The sequence below is a fragment of the Hylobates moloch genome, unplaced genomic scaffold (assembly GCF_009828535.3).
Source record: "Hylobates moloch isolate HMO894 unplaced genomic scaffold, HMol_V3 SCAFFOLD_7, whole genome shotgun sequence".
In the NCBI taxonomy this organism is placed as follows: domain Eukaryota; kingdom Metazoa; phylum Chordata; class Mammalia; order Primates; family Hylobatidae; genus Hylobates; species Hylobates moloch.
The window spans coordinates 90,583,093-90,603,505 of NW_026652282.1; the positions used below are offsets into that span (position 1 = coordinate 90,583,093).

The following is a 20,413-nucleotide window of genomic DNA, read 5'->3' on the forward strand; positions in this document are numbered from 1 at the left end:
TGACCTCGTGATCCACCCGCCTCGGCCTCCCAAAGTGAGCGGTTTTTATTGCTACTCGATTTGTCACTGTTTCAATGTCTTCTCAGTGGAAATATGTATTTTTAAGAGAAAAATTAACATGAGTTCATATTATTGCTTCCAATTGCAATTTAAAATTAAGAAAGATTTTGTATACTTATTATCTCTTCCCCTCATCTCTCTATTGAGGTGAAAATGTTCATTCCTAATAACATAAATGTAATTTCTTATTTGCTTTTTCCTACAATATGCCTATTTCCTACAATATGCTTCAAAATAACAATGTATAACTTAACAAAATAAAAATTTAAATTTTAATAGTGATAATAGGATTCTTGAAAACCATTAATTATTTCTTTGTTGAGTTTTCCCCCTTTTAATTGACCAGTTTTGCTAAAGAATTACAGTTAAGATACCATGTTTGATGAAAGGCCCTTGAAGTAATTCTTTTCTCTGTGTGGTTTTGTCAGCAACTTGGAACATATATACACTGGATCCAATTTATTTTTCATTTTTAATGATTTCCTTTTTTACCTTTTTTAAAATTTTAAATTATTTAAAACATCTATGTGGTTTTATAAGACAAGGTGTAGTCAGAGATGCTTCTCTTTCATTCTTGCCATTTCCCTAGTGTTTTAATCTTCCTCTGAGAGGTAATCATTAGTTTTTACATAGTAATCATAGTTTTACATTATGTGAATGTGCCATAATTTATTTAGTCATGTTCCTATTGGTGGTCATTTGAGTTGTGTATTAGTCTGTTCTCACACTGCTTATAAAGACATACCCAAGACTAGGTAATTTATAAAGGAAAGAGGTTTAATGGAGTCACCGTTCCACATGGCTGGGGAGGCCTCACAATCATGGCAGAAGATGAAGGAAGAGCAAAGGGACATCATACATGGCAGCAGGCAAGAGAAAATAAGAGCCAAGCGAAAGGGGAAACACCTTATAAAACCATCAGATTTTGTGAGACTTACTATCACAAAAACAGTACGGGGGAAACTACCCCCATGATTCAATTATCTCCCACTGGGTCCCTCCCACAACACGTGGGAATTATGGAAGCTACAATTCAAGATAAGATTTGGGTGGGGACACAGCCAAACCATATCAAGTTGTTTCTAATTTTAACTATAACTGGTTACATGGTTGTTTCTAAACTTTAGCTATAGTAATGCTGCAATTGTTAACTTTGTTTCTCATATTTTGTTTCATAATTTCTAGGGTATCTTCAGGATAGATTATTAGAAGTGAAATGCTAGGTCAAAGGGCAAATGCATGGGTAATTTTGCTAGATATTTCCAAATTTCCCTCCATAGAGTTTGAATCTTCATTAGCAGTATATGAGAATACTTTTTCACCATAGCTTCACCTACAGAGAATATTGTCAAACTTGTATTTTTGCCAATCATGACAGAGAAATTTAAGAATTTTGGGGGTGATCACTATTAATGTCTTCAGTGGCAATATATTTGCCACTCCCCCATCCCCTGCTGAATTAATTTTTCATCACAAACCTGGGAGATCTTTATCCATTAGAAGAGACATTTCATCCACGAATTTGCCTGCTCCTAATAAGTGCAATGAAGATAGTGCTCCTTCAAATTGAAGTTTCTTTTATAGTTTTCAATAAAAGAGACTTTTAAACACATGTAAGAGATTTTTCTCTAATGTTTCAAAGAACAATGAGTAGTAATAAATAGTGAGACACAATTTCTCCAAATCTATTCTAAAATAATTTTCATAATATCCTTAGGTAGGATGTTATTTTATTGTTATTGGTTGTCATTTAGTTTAAGGATTTTATTTCTTCTTATAGGGTCTTCCTGGACTTCCTGGATTTCCAGGGACACCAGGTCTTCCTGTAAGTAGCATTTTACTTTTTATTTTGAAACCTCTTGAAAAGTAATCTAAGACATATTATACATGTGTTATGTCGCTTTTCAAAGGGAATTCCAGGCCATGATGGGGCCCCAGGACCTCAAGGTATTCCCGGATGCAATGGAACCAAGGTGAGATGCATCCACTTAATCTTAGGTAGTATACTTGACAATAATTAACTTAAAAACCTAAAGATATCAATATGAAGAATGTAGAAGAAGGGATATAGTGGCTTCAGGTCTTGGCTATTACATAAAGTATGCTCTGACTACAATTTTCTATATATTGAACTATCAATAATTTCATTAAACATGTATAATTAGCTGGGATATTGCATTGGGTTGAAGATTACTTACCAAATCCTTCTTTGGCTTTAGCATAAAGTAGGATGAGAATTAGAATTAGGATATATATGTTTCAAATATTATATCAATTGTTGAAAGTAATACTTCTGAATGTCATTCAGAAGTATTACTTATTAGAAAACTAGATACAATTTATGTTTTCAAATATTTCATGTTTTTAAGGTTTTTTAACACGCCAAATAACTTCCTTAAGAAAAATCTTAAAAAATTATATGTAATACAGCACATCTGTTTTTACTATAAACTGTCAGTATGAAACCTGAAACTTCTTCATCAGCAAAGATGATACATTTAACAATTTTAAATAACCCTAACTTTAGATATAGCAAACATTTTTTTTTCTGATCCAATGTTTCTTCTCTTTAGTCAGCTGTTGGATTGAATATAAAGTAATAGATAGCAAGAAAAAATGAGGAAAATTTGCTCTGCTTGTAAGCTTACATATTATAGCCAATTCTTATTCCCTCCCCTTTCTCCTTTTCCTCTAAGTTAATGCAATGTATTGTTATTCTCTGTATTTTCTTTTGGTATTTTCTGTTTTTCACATAATATTCTGTAAAACGATTCATAAAATACCTTAGATCCTTCGTTCTTTCTTTCTTTGTTTTTTGTTTGTTTTTTGTTTTTTGTTTTTTGAGACAGAGTCTTGCTCTGTTGCCCATGCTGGAGTGCAATGGCACGATCTCAGCTCAGTGCAACCCCTGCCTCCCGGGTTCAAGTGATTCTCCTGCCTCAGCCTCCTGAGCAGCTGGGATTACAGGCATGCGCCACAATGCCCAGCTAATTTTTTTGTATTTTTAGTAGAGATGGGGTTTCACCATGTTGGTCAGGCTGGTCTCAAATTCCTGAACTCTTGATCCGCCTGCCTCGGCCTCTCAAAGTGCTGGGACTACAGGTGTGAGCCACACCGCACCTGGCCAGATCTTTCTAACTAATGGCATATGTCAGATTTTATATAGGGCATATTTTTAAAATAACTTGAACAACTATTTTGCATTACAATAGCCATATTTCGTGATAATTTCTGTACTATATACTTGAGGCAGTACACTTCTTTTCATCTCCAATATTTCTTCAGGTCAATGTAACCCTTGTCAATAATAATAATTTTTTAAAAAATATTTGAATTCGTGAGGACTAATCGTGTTCTTCATTTTAGCTAGGGCAACCTTAAAGTGATAAGACCAATGTGGAGTTAGTTTGCCTGATACATTTCATGTTAAATGGAACTAAATTTTTGTGCCTCTTCTGGTTATTTATTTTTATTTACTTATTTATTTTTGCCAGTGTGCTTTAAGAAACAAACAGATCGCTAGCCAAAGTTTCAAATTTGAAGGGCCATTGTATCTATAATCAGTACAGTGTGCTATATGATTAAAGGGAGCGTTGATTAACTTGTGTTTCAGGCTTCCAATTATGTGAGTAACAAATTTTAAACAAATTAAATTGATTTATTATGTATTTTGTTTAAGTCTGAATGCTTTTCTTATATTTCTTACTATGTAAGTAAAAAAATGAACTTTAAAGTTGGAGCCACAATGTATAGGTTTTTTTTCTTTTTCTGTCTTTTAAACTTGATGTCTAGGCCACTTCCTTTCTCTCGGGACCTACTTTTTCCATGTGTAACAAGGTGGAGAGAAGGGTATTGGACTCACAAAGACACACAACAGTAGTAATTTTATTCTTTCAAACCTTCTGATGAAGTTGTTTCTAGGATTACCATGGCATACAGGTATTTGAAAGGAGGTTACTTTGGTGTTTTTCTACAGCAATTTCAGCTTTTGTTTTCTAAATCAAGTGTCCATATTAGTACTTTACAATAGTGAGTGAGAAAAGCTGGGTGCCTAGAAAACATAATGACCTGCAGTTGCTAGAACTATTGCTATTATTGTCCTCTTGGTGGTATTAATGGCCTTCTTTCTTACCATCTTTTCCCCTTTACAAAAATAATTTGAAATAGTTTACAATAAAAGAAAAATGCAATAGAGCAGTTAAAATAAGACTCTATATAACACATGGGCAGGAAATTGGGACAGATCATTAACTATTAAATGTGATGATAGAATTTGTGGAGTGATTGTCTCAAAATGTCTTTATTGGAAGAAAACAACTGAGGTAGATGATTTTTTTTTCTTTACTTCTGGTTGAGATAGATGAATTGGGATAAAAGTTGAATTGATATGGATAGTTGATATTGAAGTAATTGGAAAGTGAAGGCTAATGAACTTTTTGGCAATATGGCATGTTTCAAAATGGCTTTTACAGAAATCTTTTCAAGAAGTCGTATCTTGATGGTATAGTTATTCTTTGTTTCTTGTTCCTCTATGCTCTTTATTTTTAACTCCTTCTAGGGAGAACGTGGATTTCCAGGCAGTCCCGGTTTTCCCGGTTTACAGGGCCCTCCAGTAAGTTATAAAATTTGGGATTATGATGAACACAGGAATTAACAAAAGAAGCAGAAATGTAGTGAGAGAGCCCAATGCACTCATGTGGAACAAAGTAATACATTTTAAAGTAATAAACTAGAGGAAAATGTTTCAAAAAGAAGTTGGTAATATAGCTTTCTCCTGGGCAAAAGCAAGGATTTTATATGTATATAAATGTCACCTCTAAGTATCCTAATAGGTATCTGAATAGGTATATCCTATTCAGAAATGATGCTACAGCAGTCTACTCATTTTATACTCTATTGAGAAAGCATTCTGTAATTGACTTGTTTCTCTCTCATACATATAAAATAATCCCTTTTCTTTTTAATAATAGGGACCCCCTGGGATCCCAGGTATGAAGGTAAGCATCTCATCCTGGGGAACGAATGTTTTGAATAAAATATTAAGAAAGCCGGCAACTTCAATAGGATAATGACTCAAACTTCTGTCTTAAAATTGATATTTCTAGAAGTTGTGCAGGTGTAAACTTAGAAACTCTCCTTAAGTAGTCTCCTGTGTTCCCATGGCTTTAAGTACCTTGTATGTGCTGATACACCTGAAAATGTGTATATCAGACTTGAGTTTCTTTGCTGATACTTTAAGTCTTCATCTTCTTACACTTTGATACAGTTGACCACCTACTCTCTGTAGAATTACTTTTTTCCCTGGCTTCTGTGACACTATCCATTCCTGATTTTTCTTCTACAACTCTGGTTAATCTGCAGTCTTCTATGTAAGCTCATTATTTTATGTCCATCAAGCATCAGGTCACAGTCTGTACTCCTTCTTCCCTGCAATGCCTAGAAATATTATTAATGCCCATATTATTGATTACTATCTAGTTACTAAATACCAAATCAGACTTTCTTCTGAGTTAGCTATGTGTATTCATCAGCCTCTCTGACATCTCCACGTGTTCCAAGTTAATCCACCCACAAAATAAACTCGCTCCTCCCTGTGGTTCCTCATATCTCAAATTTGCATCTCTATATGTTATGTACACTTTTACATAATCTCAAAACCTGGGAGTTAGTATTTATATCTTCCATTCCTTCACACACCTCCTCATTCAATTCCATCACTAAACACTAAGTGTGCCTGTAAAAGGCACCTTAAATTCATGCACTTTTCTTCATTTCCACTGTTACCATGTTAATTGTAATGTCTCATCTGGATTACTGCAGTAACCTCTTATCTAGTCTCTAGTCTCTTTTTTTCACCGCTACTCCACCCTTACCTCCCCTCCTGTTTTATTCTTTACAAAGCAACCAAGAATGACATTTTAAAAGTGTTAATTGATAATTTAATCTGCTTATAAACCTTCAAGGGCTTTCTACTGTGTATCTAAGGTAAAGTCCATAGTTTGTTTGTAAGAACTGCATGCTCTGGTCCTTGCCTACATTGACAGCCTTATCTTAAACCACTAAACTTATCCCTCAGCTCACTGACCACATCAGTCTGCATTTAGTTATTGGGATGTGCCAAACGTTTTGCTTTTAGGGTCTTTTGTATATATGGTTTACTTTGCCTAATAGTCTTCCTCCTTTCTTTGCCTGGATGACTCCTTATTATCCTTCAGGTCTCAACCTGAATGTTACCTTCACAGATTGCCCTTCTTTGACTACCCAAACTAAAGTAATTTTCTCCACTAGTTTTTTTTTCAATTATTGTACCATGTTATTTTTCTTCATAGCCCTTAATATTCACAGCCCTTGATATTGTCATCTTATATTTTCACATATTAGGGTCTGTATTTTCCCATTATATTGTTAGCTTTATGAGAACAGAGGCCATGTTTATCTTCTTCATTACTGATTACCCAGAACCTACCACAATTGTTGGCAAATACTTAATATTTACTACATATTTTTTAATGAGTAACTGAAGGTACTACACTCTTAATAAATCTACTGTTCTTCAGTGTACTCTGGCCACTTCCTCATTTTCCTTTAAAAGGTAAACTTATCATTTTTATTACTGAGATGGCCTAATCTTTTAGTACATCTCTGTTACAAATTGAATCTTCAGATCATTTTTCTGGTTTTGCTGGTTTTCATGTATAATAACTGTGTCTTAGAATTTCCATTGATGGCTTCTTTTAGGGTGAACCAGGTAGTATAATTATGTCATCACTGCCAGGACCAAAGGGTAATCCAGGATATCCAGGTCCTCCTGGAATACAAGTAAGTATCCAGTGATTTTCTTTTTTTGCTATATTGATTAAACCAGAAGATTACAACAATCCCTCAACCTTTAGTACTCTCTGTTTTTGTCATAAAAATTACCATCAGATGTTTACTAGACATTACATGTACTTTCTACCTGAAAATAACAGCAATCTGGACCAGGGAGAATTTTAACAACATTGGCTTCATTCTTTTGCCTTTCTATCCAGTTTTTTGGGGATTGGCAGCAGAAATAGGGTTCTATATTCTTATTCTTGTACTGTGGAGAGCAGTAGGGTCTTTTGTACATTTACAAAAGACCTAATTAAAAATAAAAATTATGGGAGTCCTATTGAATATATTAAGATATATCATTTGTAACACTATCAGTTATGCATAATATATGAACATATTTTGAAGGCTGAAGGAATACAGTTTATACATGGTGAACATCAAATGTAATCTTAAGTAAATTTTAGCCTACAGAAAACATGCATAGAGAGAGCAGTAACTTTTGAGTATAGATTAGGAGGTCAATTTCTTAGGGTTTGTATTTCATGATAATCGAGTCCTTTGCCCAAAATAAAAAAATCAAAACTTCCTGGTAGTTTATCACTAAGATACAAGATTGGGGACTTTTTTCATTAGCTACCTTCTCATTCCTTACTTGATATCACTCATCCATAGTTTTAAAAATTCACTCAATCTTGCCCTTTATATTTTATAAATTGTTATGAAGTAATATTTGAAAATACAACAGAATACATGCAAAATATATGTGTGTTATGAAGCATAACTCTAAAGTGAACAACATTTAAGAGCTAGAAAATTACAAATAATTTTGAATCAACCTGTGTCCCTTGGTAATCAAATCCTTCTGCATTCCCCCAACACATAGCTACCATCTGTGCCTTAAAAATAGCTTTATTATATATGCATATATTTCTAAGCAATAGAATATTTAGCTTTGCTTTATAAAATAATGTAATATTTATGTAGTTTTCTGCAACTTACTTTTTCTACTTGATATGCTAAGATTCATCCATATTATTGGATATGGCTTTAGTTCACTCCATTTCACTTTCATATAACTTTCCATTTGTGAACATACTTTGGTGTTTTTTGTTTTATGTGGTGTTTGTTGTTGTTGTTGTTGTTGTTTTGAGATAGCGTCTTGCACTCTTGCCCAGACAGGAGTGCAGTGGCATGATCATGGCTCACTGCAGTCTCAACCTCCTGGGCTTAAGCAATCCTCCCACCTCAGCTTCCTGAGTAGCTGGGACCATAGGTGCACATCACCACACCTGGCTACTTTTTAAAAATATTCGTGGAGACAAGTTATCACCATGTTGCCAAGGCTGCTCTCAAACATCTGAGCTCAAGTGATCCTCCTGCTTAGGCCTCCAAAAGTATTAGGATTACAGGTGTGAGCCTCTGTGCCCAGCCTACAATTTTTTCATTACAAAAAAAAAATCCATGATTTATATCTAAGTATAGAATTGCTAGATTGTAGGCCAAATTTTCAGTTTTTAACATGCCAAATTAATCCATAACACTTGTATCATTCTCTTATAATTTATTCCAGTTCCTCTCATTTCCTTCTGTCTTTAATCTTATCTATTTCAAAATTAGAGAAGCTATCTTGAAAGTAGTAGCCTTTCCCTTCTCATTTGTAGCATAAAAGCCCCAACTAAATGCATACCTTTATCACTTTATTTTGTAAATTTTCCTTATTATTTGTCTTATATTTATTTACCACCTTAAACCACAAGTTTTCTTATAATTACTTAATCCTTTTGTCCCTGTGCATTTTAAAATTTCACTTATAATATTGCTGAATGATAAAATTGTAGAGCAGAATTCCAATGACGACTGAAGTTTAAATGAAGTCTAAATTTCATCCATTTAGTTCTTTATAAGATACAATGAGGGGGCTGGGCACAGTGGCTCACGCCTGTAATCCTGGCACTTTGGGAGACCAAATCATGAGATCAAGACCAGCTTGGCCAACATGGTGAAACCCCGTCTCTACTAAAAATATGATAATTAGCCGGACCTGGTGGCAGGTGCCTGTAATCTCAGCTACTCAGGAGGCTGAGGCAGGAGAATCGCTTGAACACGGGAGGCGGAGGTTGCAGTGAGCTGAGATCACGCCATTGCACTCCAGCCTGGGTGACATGAGTGAGACTTTGTGTAAAAAAAGAAAAAATACAATGAGGGGCTTGTTTTTCTTTTTTTTCATCATTTTCTTTACTCACTTTATAACAGGGCCTACCTGGTCCCACTGGTATACCAGGGCCAATTGGTCCCCCAGGACCACCAGGTTTGATGGTAAGCTCTCTTCTTTAATTTAATTCCCCCCCCCCTTTCCTTTCTGACTTCTTTCACAAATATTAATATTATTTATAATACTTGAAAACATAATGCATTCTCAACATTCATAATTTATAATTTTCTTATTTAAAGGTGACTTTGCAATGATATGGTGAATAATATGCATTCTAAGTAATGGCTCCATTTTAGAGATGGAAAAATGAGGTATATAAAAGGAAAGATTTACAATGAAATATTTTATTGGTTGCTCTTGATGTATCAGTGTTGAAGTCAATTCTGGCCATTTCAGAAAGTCTTTTAAGGCAGTTTTCTAATCACTTGATGAAACATGTTTCTTCAAACTGTAATTTTTTGTTTAAGAAGAACAAAAGCAGGACTTCATAAAAAATATTGGCTCTCATTTCTTAGGCGCCTGGGACAAAACAGTAGAATTTGTGAGGGGAGTGATCACTATGCAATTGGTCACAGGTTTTTGTACCCCAAAAACTACAGATCCTGAATGTGCAACCGCTTCTCTTACTTTACTAGCTCTGTAGTCACTCTTATTTTCTATCCTAGTAAATTCTAAGTGTTTTTACTTCTGCAATACTTAGATTTCATTCAAGTCATGTTTTGGACTTACAGCTTTGCTGTTGCCCTCTTAAAAGGGCAAGAAAATTGTATTTCAGTAGAAGTAATTTCTCATGTGCCACTCTATCTCTCATCTACCATATATGTAAGTGACAGTTTTCGTTATACCTTTATGGATTGTACATTTTTGTTTGTGACAATTGGTCCTGCACTTTTGAGTGAAGGAAATAATGTTTGATAACTGCTAGAAGAATCTACCAGAAAAGATTGTGATTTCTGCTTTCCTGTAACTTTTTGGGGGAAGATGAGAAAACCCTTTCGTTTGTTTTAGTTGTAGACTTCATGCAAAGCATGAAACTTTGGACTTTCGCACTTTTTCCTAATTCTGCTGTTGGAACATTGGTGCCCCTTGAGTATATTGTTACACCTTGAATTTCCTCAACCATTGTGGCCACTTAACCAATTCACTTTACGTTTCTAGATATTCCTTGAATTAACGCTAATTCAACAGGTGAAGCCAAATCTTAGAAATGCCACCAAGAGGCCGGGTGCGGTGGCTCATGCCTGTAATCCCAGCACTTTGGGAGGCTAAGGTGGGTGGATCACCTGAGGTTGGGAGTTTGAGATCAGCCTGACCAATATGGAGAAACCCCGTCTCTACTAAAAACACAAAAAATTAGCCAGACATGGTGGCACATGCCTGTAATCCCAGCTACTCGGGAGGCTGAGACAGGAAAATCGCTTGAACCTAGGAGGCGGAGGTTGTGGGCCGAGATCGTTCCATTGCACTCCAGCCTGGGCAACAAGAGGGAAACTACTTCTCAAAAAAAAAATAAATAAAAAAGAAAGAAAGAAAGAAATGCCACCAAGATACAATATATAAATAAATAGGCCCATTGAGGTTAAGAGGCAACATACTTGAGCAGAAAGGTGCCTATTTAATTTTTTAAACCTTGAAACATTCTCAAATACACAAAGTCTTATTGTATAAAAATCAAACTGGATTTTAAAAAATAAACACATGCTTTTTAGAACTTGAGAGTTAATTAGAGTTAATTGCTTTATGGTACCTAAGTTTACCTATAATTCTGATGTGAAAAATTTGATGGGTCTATTGAGATTAACTTTTGAATTGATTTTTGACAGTGGGGCTACCTCTCTACCTCTGCCCATCCCAGCATTTTTCTCTTGCACATTTCTATTCTGTCATCAGAGGTACTCACATTCATCTAGCTCATTTTAATCAATTAAAACATGTGTCTCTGACTAAAATGAAAACAAACAAGAAAATACTATTTTGATGGGCTTTTTCACATCTTACTCTTTCTGAAACTAAATAACTTTTAAAATTAACTTATTAATATAACATTTTATTTTCTCTTTTGTCTTCTCTTCTTAGGGCCCTCCTGGTCCACCAGGACTTCCAGGACCTAAGGTAATTTTCTTTTTCTTTATATCTTATTTGGTGTGGATTCCTTTTCTCACTGTCAGTGAGATTTTTAAATGGAAATTTCTCTCTCCAGGGGAATATGGGCTTAAATTTCCAGGGACCCAAAGGTGAAAAAGTGAGTAAAGAAAGAGAGCTGGTTATTCAGCCCTCAACTTTCTCTTTTTGTAGTCATTTGAACTGTCTTTTTCTTTCTCTTGCTTCTTGCAGTTATCTTATCTTGCATGTTATGTTACTCTCTGTGGAGGTTATGAAGTATCACTGTCTTATTTTATCTTGCAAACAGGGTGAGCAAGGTCTTCAGGGCCCACCTGGGCCACCTGGGCAGATCAGTGAACAGAAAAGACCAATTGATGTAGAGTTTCAGAAAGGAGATCAGGTGAGTAAGTAGGGAGGAAGTCAATGAAAATCTCGCTATGGATATGTTAATTAGTTTGATGGTGGTAATCACTTCACAATGTATATGTATATCAAAACATCACATTGTTTACACCTTAGATATATATAATTTTTAATTTGTCAGTTATACCTCAATAAAGTTGAAAAAATAAAATAAAATGATAAAAAGTTAAAAATAATATTTCTATGTAAGTGGCATTCCATTAAAATGCATTATATGCTGAAATGTGGTTATATATAAGGGTATTTTTTTTTAAATAACAAGGATTTGAGATTATTAATTTTTTTTTTTTTTTTGAGACTAAGTCTTGCTCTTGTCACCCGGGCTAGAGTGCAATGGCATGATGTTGGCTCACTGCAACCTCCGCCTCCCAGGTTCAAGCGATTCTCCTGCCTCAGCTTCCCGAGTAGCTGGGATTACAGGTGCCCACCACCACACCCTGCTAATTATTGTATTTTTAGCAGAGACGGGGTTTCACCATGTTGGCCAGGCTGGTCTCGAACTCCTGACCTCGTGATCCACCCGCCTTGGCCTCCCAAAGTGTTGGGATTCCAGGCATGAGCCACCACGCCTGGCCGAGATCATTAAATTTTTAAAATAGCTTTATCAAGATACGGTCTACATACATATAATCCACCCATTTAAAGTGTACAATTCAATTTTTTTTTTTTTTAGTGTATTCACAGGGTAGTGAAACTATCAGTGCAATCTAACTTTAGAAAATTCTTAGGCTTCCTCAAAAAAATCCCCATACCTATGTTAGTTATACTCCTTATTTCTCCCCAAATTGACCAGCCCTAGGTAATCACTAATCTACTTCTTGGCTCTGTAAATTTTCCTATTCTGGATATTTCATATAAATGGAATCATATAATATGTGGTCTTCTGTGTCTGGCTTCTTTTAGTTAACATAGTGTTTTCATGTTAAATCACTTTGCAGCACATATCAGTGCTTCATTCCTTTTTATGGCTGAATAATATTTCATTGTGTAAATAGTCTACATTTTGTTTATCCATTTATTCATCAGTTTATGGGCATTTGGGTTATTTCCATTTTTGGCTATTTGAAGAATCCATTCATGTATAAAATTAGGTTATGGTAAGTCAGAATGATGACAGTGTTCCCTACATTTCACTGATATGCAAGGAGAAAGATAATATTACTCTATAAACCTTTGTTGTGCTTAGAAATAATTATCTGATACCCTGCTTTTGCTAGAGTAGATGAGGGAAATTAGATATATTTTGAAAGCATACTGGCCCACACTTTAACAGAATGTGTGCATTTTTGTTTCACTTAAATGTGAATAAGAAAGTTAAGAAAAAAGGAAAAGTTGTATTGAAACTCTACCATCAATATGAATTTGGCCATTTAATTATCTGCCAAAATATATGTATGCCATGTGACCCCAAAATCTCCTTGTTTTAGGTATTCTTGCTTTTTATAAAATATTTTATAAGAATAAAAAATTGTCATTATTTTCATTTTAAGTGTTGCCTTGTTATTTACCTCAAATCTTGGCTTGTATATAGACAAAAAATTAACTGAAATGAGCAAAGATAGCTCTAGTTAATTTTGCCTAGAAGATTTCAACTTTAAGTTAGAAACACCTATTATCTTTGGTTATACTACATGAGTATTCAATTAAGTTTAATTTTTTTAGGGGGAGATTTATTTTTATTTTATTTTATTATTTTAAAAATTTCAACCTTTATTTTAGATACTGGGGGTACATGTACAGGTTTGTCACATAGGTATATTGTGTGATGCTGAGGTTTGGGGTACAGATCCCATCAGCCAGGTAGTGAACATAGTACTCAGAAGTTCGTTTTACAAGTATTACCTGCCTCCCTCTACTCTTAGTAGTCTCCAGTGTCTATTGTTGCCATCTTTATGTCATTGTGTCCCCAATGTTTAGCTCTCAGTTATAAGTGAGAACATGTGGTATTTGATTTTTTGTTCATGCATTAATTCACTTAGGATTATAACCTCCAGCTCTAACCATGTTGCTGCAACATAGATGTAGCCGTGGTTCAGTTTATTAAAAATGCTCCTAGCTAGCTCTAGTGCTTAGAATGAAAATGCATGTTCCAGTATTAACATTGATTTACTTTCCCCTACTACTGCATAGGGACTTCCTGGTGACCGAGGGCCTCCTGGACCTCCAGGGATACGTGGTCCTCCAGTAAGTAACCTAAAGTGTTTTAGTATCATTTAATGTAAATTGGTATTGGTACACAGTATCCCATGAACAATTGTGAAACTATTTTTATGTGTACAGGGTCCCCCAGGTGGTGAGAAAGGTGAGAAGGGTGAGCAAGGAGAGCCAGGCAAAAGAGTAAGTGATGTAACTGCTAATATTCTTTGCAAAAAATTCTAAATATGTGTGTGTGTGTGTGTGTGTGTGTGTGTGATTTTATTCTTTCTTCCTACATCTTACTTCCATTGTTTCAGAATATCACTATTGACATTATAATGTTGATGCCTAAAAAGTCTACTTAATATAGTCCAAGCCAGGAATAAAGCTTGTTATATTCTTTAACTTTGTGCTTCCTAACTAACAAATGTATGTGGTTGCCCTATCATTTCTTTGTATCCTATAGGGTAAACCAGGCAAAGATGGAGAAAATGGCCAACCAGGAATTCCTGTAAGTAGCTAAGGTTCTTTCCCCCTGCAAAACTGGAGACATTTATGTGTTGGTATAACATAAGGTGGTAGAGAAGCAGTCTGACAAACATTGTGGGGTCTGGAAATAGTTTAAATGATTTGAAATTTTCCAGTCTTTGTCTTTTGAATATAATTTTCAATTTTTAAAAAATTTTGTGAGTACATAGTAGGTGTATATATTTATTTATGAGGTACATGAGATGTTTTGATACACGTATGTAATGTGAAATAAGCACACCACGGAGAATGGGGTATTCATCCCCTCAAGCATTTATCCTTTGAATTACAAACAATTCAATTACACCAAATATAAATTTGATGTTCTTCTATTTTTTAAAGTCAGATTTATTGAGATATAATTTACATAAAGTAAAAGGAACTATTTTTAGTTTGCAGTTCTGTGTTTGACAAACACATACAGTTGTGTCACCACCACCATAATCAAGAACACTTCCATCAACTTCAAAAGTTCCCTCATGCTCTTTTTTAGTTATCCCCTCCCTATTCCCCTGTCCCAGCCTCCTTGTAACAACTGATCTTTTGTCAATCTCTTTAATTTTGCCTATTCCCAAATGTTAGATACATTGAATCATATTGTATGTAGCCTTTTGAATCAGGATCCTTTCACATAGCATAATACATTGAATTGTGTATCAGTTCATTTTTTTATTGCTGAGTAGTATTTGATAGTTTGAATATACCATGGTTTGTTTATCCATTTACCCATTGAAGGATATTTTGGTTAGTTCTGTGTTTTGGCCATTATGAATAAAACTTTTATACTCATATAAAAATATTTATATGAATATAAATGTTCCCATACAGTTTTTTTTGTGTGTGTGTGAACATGTTTTTTCAGTAAAAGTTTTGACAGGTAATTCTTCTACTTACTACCAAAAAGGGGCATGGGAAATAAAATATGTAAGTCCAAGAACATTATTTCAAGCAGCTTCAGTATCAAGAGTATCTGCAGTAGGCAAGAGTTTTTCAAGGACAGAGATAATATTTGACGAAATTTGTAAGTTATTCCAAGGGAAAAGGATAATTCTTAACAAGACAGGTTAGAATTACTAAATTCAGATAAATTTGTTTCAGGATATTTTACTAAACAGGCAATCCTCACCTTACAATCTCTAGTTCAAAAATATTTTGTATTATAAAATATCAAGAGGTAAATTCAGGGCCTCAATTCCTGGCTTCTTTTGGAACAATTGGTCTTTGTCTTGATTCAGGCAGCTGTGATATTCAACAATTGCCTCTTAGTGTTTTCAGCAAATTGGGGTTGGGGGGTAGGGAGGCTGTTCTCTTGTTCTGTGTTTGCACTGGGAGAGCCCAGTCGGGTCAAATAAAGGCAGCCTTGCAAATAGTCTTCTTTTGAACCAGCAGACAGATCAAATAATGATAATTCTCTGGAAATGGTGCTTTGAAGGAGCTCCAACCCTGTTCTTTCCTCTCCAGTTGCTGCTAGGTTGCTGGTTTTCGCCTTGATTGTGAGGAGAGGTGGTGGGAATAGAGCAAGTTAAAATGCCACAAAGCTCTGAGAGGTGGTGGGAATAGAGCAAGTTAAAATGCCGCAAAGCTCTGAGTTCTCACCAATATTCAGCTTTTTTTTTTTTTCTGAGAAAACACTCCTTGAATTGCTGCAAGCTTTGGTTAAGTTCTGAAAGTTAATTCTGACTGACCATTTTTGCCAGTATTCGCATTGCTTCTATGGAGAAGACGATCTTTGGAGAATTCCTAACCCCATCATTTGTGCTGATGTCACCTATCCTCTATGTTTTAAAGGGTTTGCCTGGTGATCCTGGTTACCCTGGTGAACCCGGAAGGGATGGTGAAAAGGTAAGAATTGGAATACTTTGAAGTGACTGGTTTAGTCTAGCGAAAATAATCCTTTTCTTCTCCCAGGCTTGAGTTATAAATGGAAAAAGTCTACATAACTAGCTTTTATATTCAAAATATGCCTTCTTTATTCATTTTTTGCTCATTTTTCTTTTATACCACACTTGCTAAATTTTATTCCATTGCCATAAATCACAGTCCGTGTTGCAGAAATACATTGAGGATTGTTTAACTTTAGCATTTCCACTGTGAAAAGTCATTGCCTTTACTTTGAGCATGTATCGGCAAAACTTTTTTTTTCACAAAGAGAATTCAGCACTATTTTAGTGAGGTCCCCTTACTAAAAAGGCTTATAACTGTGAATGTAGAACATCACCACTAAACATTTCCATTCTGTATGCAATTATTGTCTGTAAGTCTGTGGCTAATTCTTTGTTGTTTTTTCCCCCCTACTGGGCCAATGCAGCCTGACTGAGGTCATTTATTTAGTTACCTATTTTTCAAGTGACTTTGAAAGATTGTATGAAGCATACAATTACCAGATTTTTAGCAGGGCACAAAATAACCAGTCCTCCAATCCCTCTTGTTTTTCATTGCTTTGTATCAAAAACTGAAAGCTTTTTTGTTTTTCAGGCAAGGAAGGAAAGGCGTTACAAACTTGAATGTACCCAGAAGGCACATATTTTAGTGGTGGTTTATTTTTAAATTAGGTCCAAGTTCTAGCATGGCTTAAAAGGCACAATTAGAACAGATGGAGGTAGGAAATACTCTGATAAAATGATTTTTTGTCAAATAGTATTTGTATATAGATGGATGGCTGCTATGAACAAGTCTAGAGTCAGAATAGAAGTATGAAAAAGACCATCCTTGTGTCTTGGCCAGTAGTAGAGTAACATTTGAATACTGAATATTGTGGGGTTTTTTATGCTGTTGTAGCTACTAATCAAGGATAAAAGTTTTATCTGAACTTGTCTTTCATTAGCTTGTAAGAGCAAGCTCATGAAAGCAATTCAGATTTACTAGCTATTATTGATGATAGTGAAGTCCATCACATCTAAAATATCTGTCACTAGTAGAAATGGAACTACATTTATGTCCTTGACTAGTTTTATGAGAAGAAACATGGCTAAATGTAAAAAAAAAAAAGTAATTTTTTCACTGATTCTACTGCTACCATTTTTTTTCTATTATCTTCTTTATAGAGTATTTGTAGTTGGCTAGAAATAGGAATCTTAAAAATCAAAGAATATTACAACTAGAAATACCTTAAAACTCTGGTCCAAAAATCTTTATTCTTTGTATACAAACCAGAGAAGTTAATTAACTTGGTGAAGATTATATAGCTAGTAAATCTGAGACAACATCACAGGTTAGGCTTAACTCAGAATTGTTTCATTACTTCATGTTGCATTTCTCATTTGAGGTATTTTATGATTGATTTCTGGGTCTTTTTGGAAAGTTTCTCTTATATTCTTGAGGAAATTGATGTTTTCATGTGAATTTTACTAACCTATTTTACAATTGCATTGAACAGGGCCAAAAAGGTGACATTGGCCCACCTGGACCTCCTGGACTTGTAAGTTTTTTTTTTTAGTCCTCATTTATCAAATTTATTAATACATTATCATTTTTGTGCCTTAATTGCATACTCCCTACTTTTTCTTCATAGAACACAAAATTTCAAGTCATTATCAATTTCTACTGGCTTAAAAGTCTTTACATCTAAAAACTTCAGTAATGTTGACCTCAAGGTCTTTGTATTGTTCTGCCTATGCAGTATTCCTGCATGGTAAAGGTCTAAAATTATGGCATTGGGTTGTTTTGCCTCGTGATTGCCAGATCATTTCTCAAGCAACCAGCAGGTGGTGCAAGTGTTGCTTACAAAGGTTCAATGAAAACAACAACAACGACAAAACAAAACTTGGGGAAGTTGGGGTGGGGGTGGGGGATTGATCCTTTCCCCTGCAGAGCTCAGGAGAAAGATAGATTTGGTCTTATTAGGTTTTCTCAATTTGTAATTGTCTGATTCACACCTCTTTCTCTCCTGAGTGTGTGCTTTCTAGGGACTTTTAATAATGCATGTAGGAAGCTGCTTTATGAAAGAATAATTGGGGGTGGGGGAGCTACAGATCTTCTGTCATGTTTATGTTCACTATGAAATTTAAGTCAAATATACTTCCAGTCTTATTAGGAATAAAATATCATTGCTGAGGTTTAACATATTGGTTTTTCTTTGGTTGAAATTTAGTAAGACTCTTGACTTCAAACTGCATTGAAGCCGCAACAGTGCGAATGTTGGAAAACTTATGTGTCCAGACATGTAACATTAATTCTTATTATCCATAGTGAGTCTCAGTTATTAATACTTAGGACTGCACTAAATCTAATGAGGATATACTTAAAGAAGATCTTAGATATTTTTTATTCACTTTCATTTTAAAATCAGCTTCAGTCCTCTAGGAAATAATCTCTTTATAAAATGAGAAGATACAATTTTAATAAGTATCAGAAGAAATGGAAATTTTGAGAGTACGGTCCTATTTAGCAGTCTAGTTTCCCTTTTGAATCACTATTCCAATCTTAGGTCCCACAACTTTTTGTCTCCTTTTGTGTGACTATTTCTTATATCCATCCAATAGAGACAGGATGAACTATCACACTGATATTAGGTGTTGATTTGTACATCAGACTGGCAGTCTCTTAAATTTGAAGTTCATTTACCTTTATAGGTCTGTAAGAAGAATTTGTTAATATTTAATTTATTTAATATTAAGTTTTTTAGAAAATAATGAGTTACAAGAATACAGAGTAAAAAGAAATTAGTTAGTTGGGTTTAATCAATAAAGAACATGGGTTTTATTTTTAAATTTTTTTGGTATATAGTAGGTATATATATTTATGGGGGAGTTTTCTTTTTTAAAGGAAGAAATAAATGTGAGTTAATAAAGGGAAAGATTGGGGAAAGGCATTACACATGTTTGGAATGGAATATGCAAAGATATAGACAAGAACGTGCAAGTTGAATGAAATGGTTAGAATCAGAGAGACTTCACTATAATAAAAATTTATTGTAAGACATAGTAGGAGATTAAACAGGTGAGAGAAGTATTGAAAGTGAGAAGTGACTTACAGTTCAGGATTAAAAGTAGCAGCACTTATAGTAAAAAGTAGTGAGCAATTTTGAGTCCTTAAGCAGAATAGTTAACACACACACACAAATGGTTTTTGAGGAAGCATATCCTAACAATAGATTGGAATTCAAGGGAGAAGATCAGAGGTGCTTCTGTTACTCTAAGTGTGAGTTGATAATATAGCTGTGGCAGCAGAAATCAAGGGAGCAAATTGGAGAGACGTTTTCTGTAAAGAATTGTCAAGCTTAGGAGATTGGAATGAATTGAATGTGAATTATAGGAGAAGAGACATCAAAAAATACTTTTAGTTTTATATGCTTCGGGCTCAGGAACATGGTAATGTTGTTACTTGTATTAGACATTTTCTAATCAGTTGGAGGATGGGAGTGATACAGAATGTGACTCATAAACTATGTGAAAATGATGACATTGTAATCATATGTAGCTCCCATAATGTTTTCAGGAGAACAAGTCTTTTCTTCTTTGCATTTCTTTAATTTTTTTTCTTTTGTAATAAAGGTAATTCCTAGACCTGGGACTGGTATAACTATAGGAGAAAAAGGAAACATTGGGTTGCCTGGCTTGCCTGGAGAAAAAGGAGAGCGAGGATTTCCTGGAATACAAGGTCCACCTGGCCTTCCTGGACCTCCAGGTAAATGAGATTGCATTTATGGCCTTGTGCTTATAGCATCCTTACTAATCTATGTATACTTTTTATCAGATTAGTTCCATGGTCAGCATGGAAGTAGAAGACACAAGTCCTTTTTAATTGACAGATACTTCCCAACTCTTACTATACCTTCTCTCACCATATTACTCACTTGTACTTTAAAAAAGCCCAAGTGAATAGTATCCTTTAATCCTAAGATTCCCGTTTCTACATTTTATTTTTTATTGATACATAATTGCACATATTTATGGGATACATGTGATATTTTAATACATGAATACAATGTATAATGATTAAATCAAGGTAACTAGAATATCTGTTACCTCAAGTATTTCTCTTTTCTTTATGTTGGGAACATTCAAAATCTTCTCTTCTAGCTGTTTTGAAATATACAATAAGTTGTTGTTAACTGCTGTGAACTACTGTGCTGCCAAACACTGAAACTTATTGCTTCTATCTAACTGTATGATTGTACCCATTAACCAACCTTTC

The 20,413-nt window shown here is 34.6% G+C and overlaps 1 protein-coding gene across 1 annotated transcript in view; it reads left to right on the forward strand.

The window, feature by feature from the left end:
• Positions 1-20,413, forward strand: part of COL4A5 (collagen type IV alpha 5 chain) — a 273,551-nt gene that overhangs the window by 141,823 nt on the left and 111,315 nt on the right. Inside the window, exons 5-19 of the mRNA XM_032757441.2 lie at positions 1,841-1,885; positions 1,971-2,033; positions 4,619-4,672; positions 5,031-5,057; positions 6,799-6,879; positions 9,130-9,192; positions 11,165-11,200; positions 11,289-11,330; positions 11,499-11,591; positions 13,745-13,798; positions 13,895-13,951; positions 14,217-14,261; positions 16,067-16,120; positions 17,655-17,696; positions 19,771-19,903. Coding sequence (XP_032613332.1) covers positions 1,841-1,885; positions 1,971-2,033; positions 4,619-4,672; positions 5,031-5,057; positions 6,799-6,879; positions 9,130-9,192; positions 11,165-11,200; positions 11,289-11,330; positions 11,499-11,591; positions 13,745-13,798; positions 13,895-13,951; positions 14,217-14,261; positions 16,067-16,120; positions 17,655-17,696; positions 19,771-19,903 — 889 coding nt within the window. The remainder of the gene's footprint in view (positions 1-1,840; positions 1,886-1,970; positions 2,034-4,618; positions 4,673-5,030; positions 5,058-6,798; positions 6,880-9,129; positions 9,193-11,164; positions 11,201-11,288; positions 11,331-11,498; positions 11,592-13,744; positions 13,799-13,894; positions 13,952-14,216; positions 14,262-16,066; positions 16,121-17,654; positions 17,697-19,770; positions 19,904-20,413) is intronic.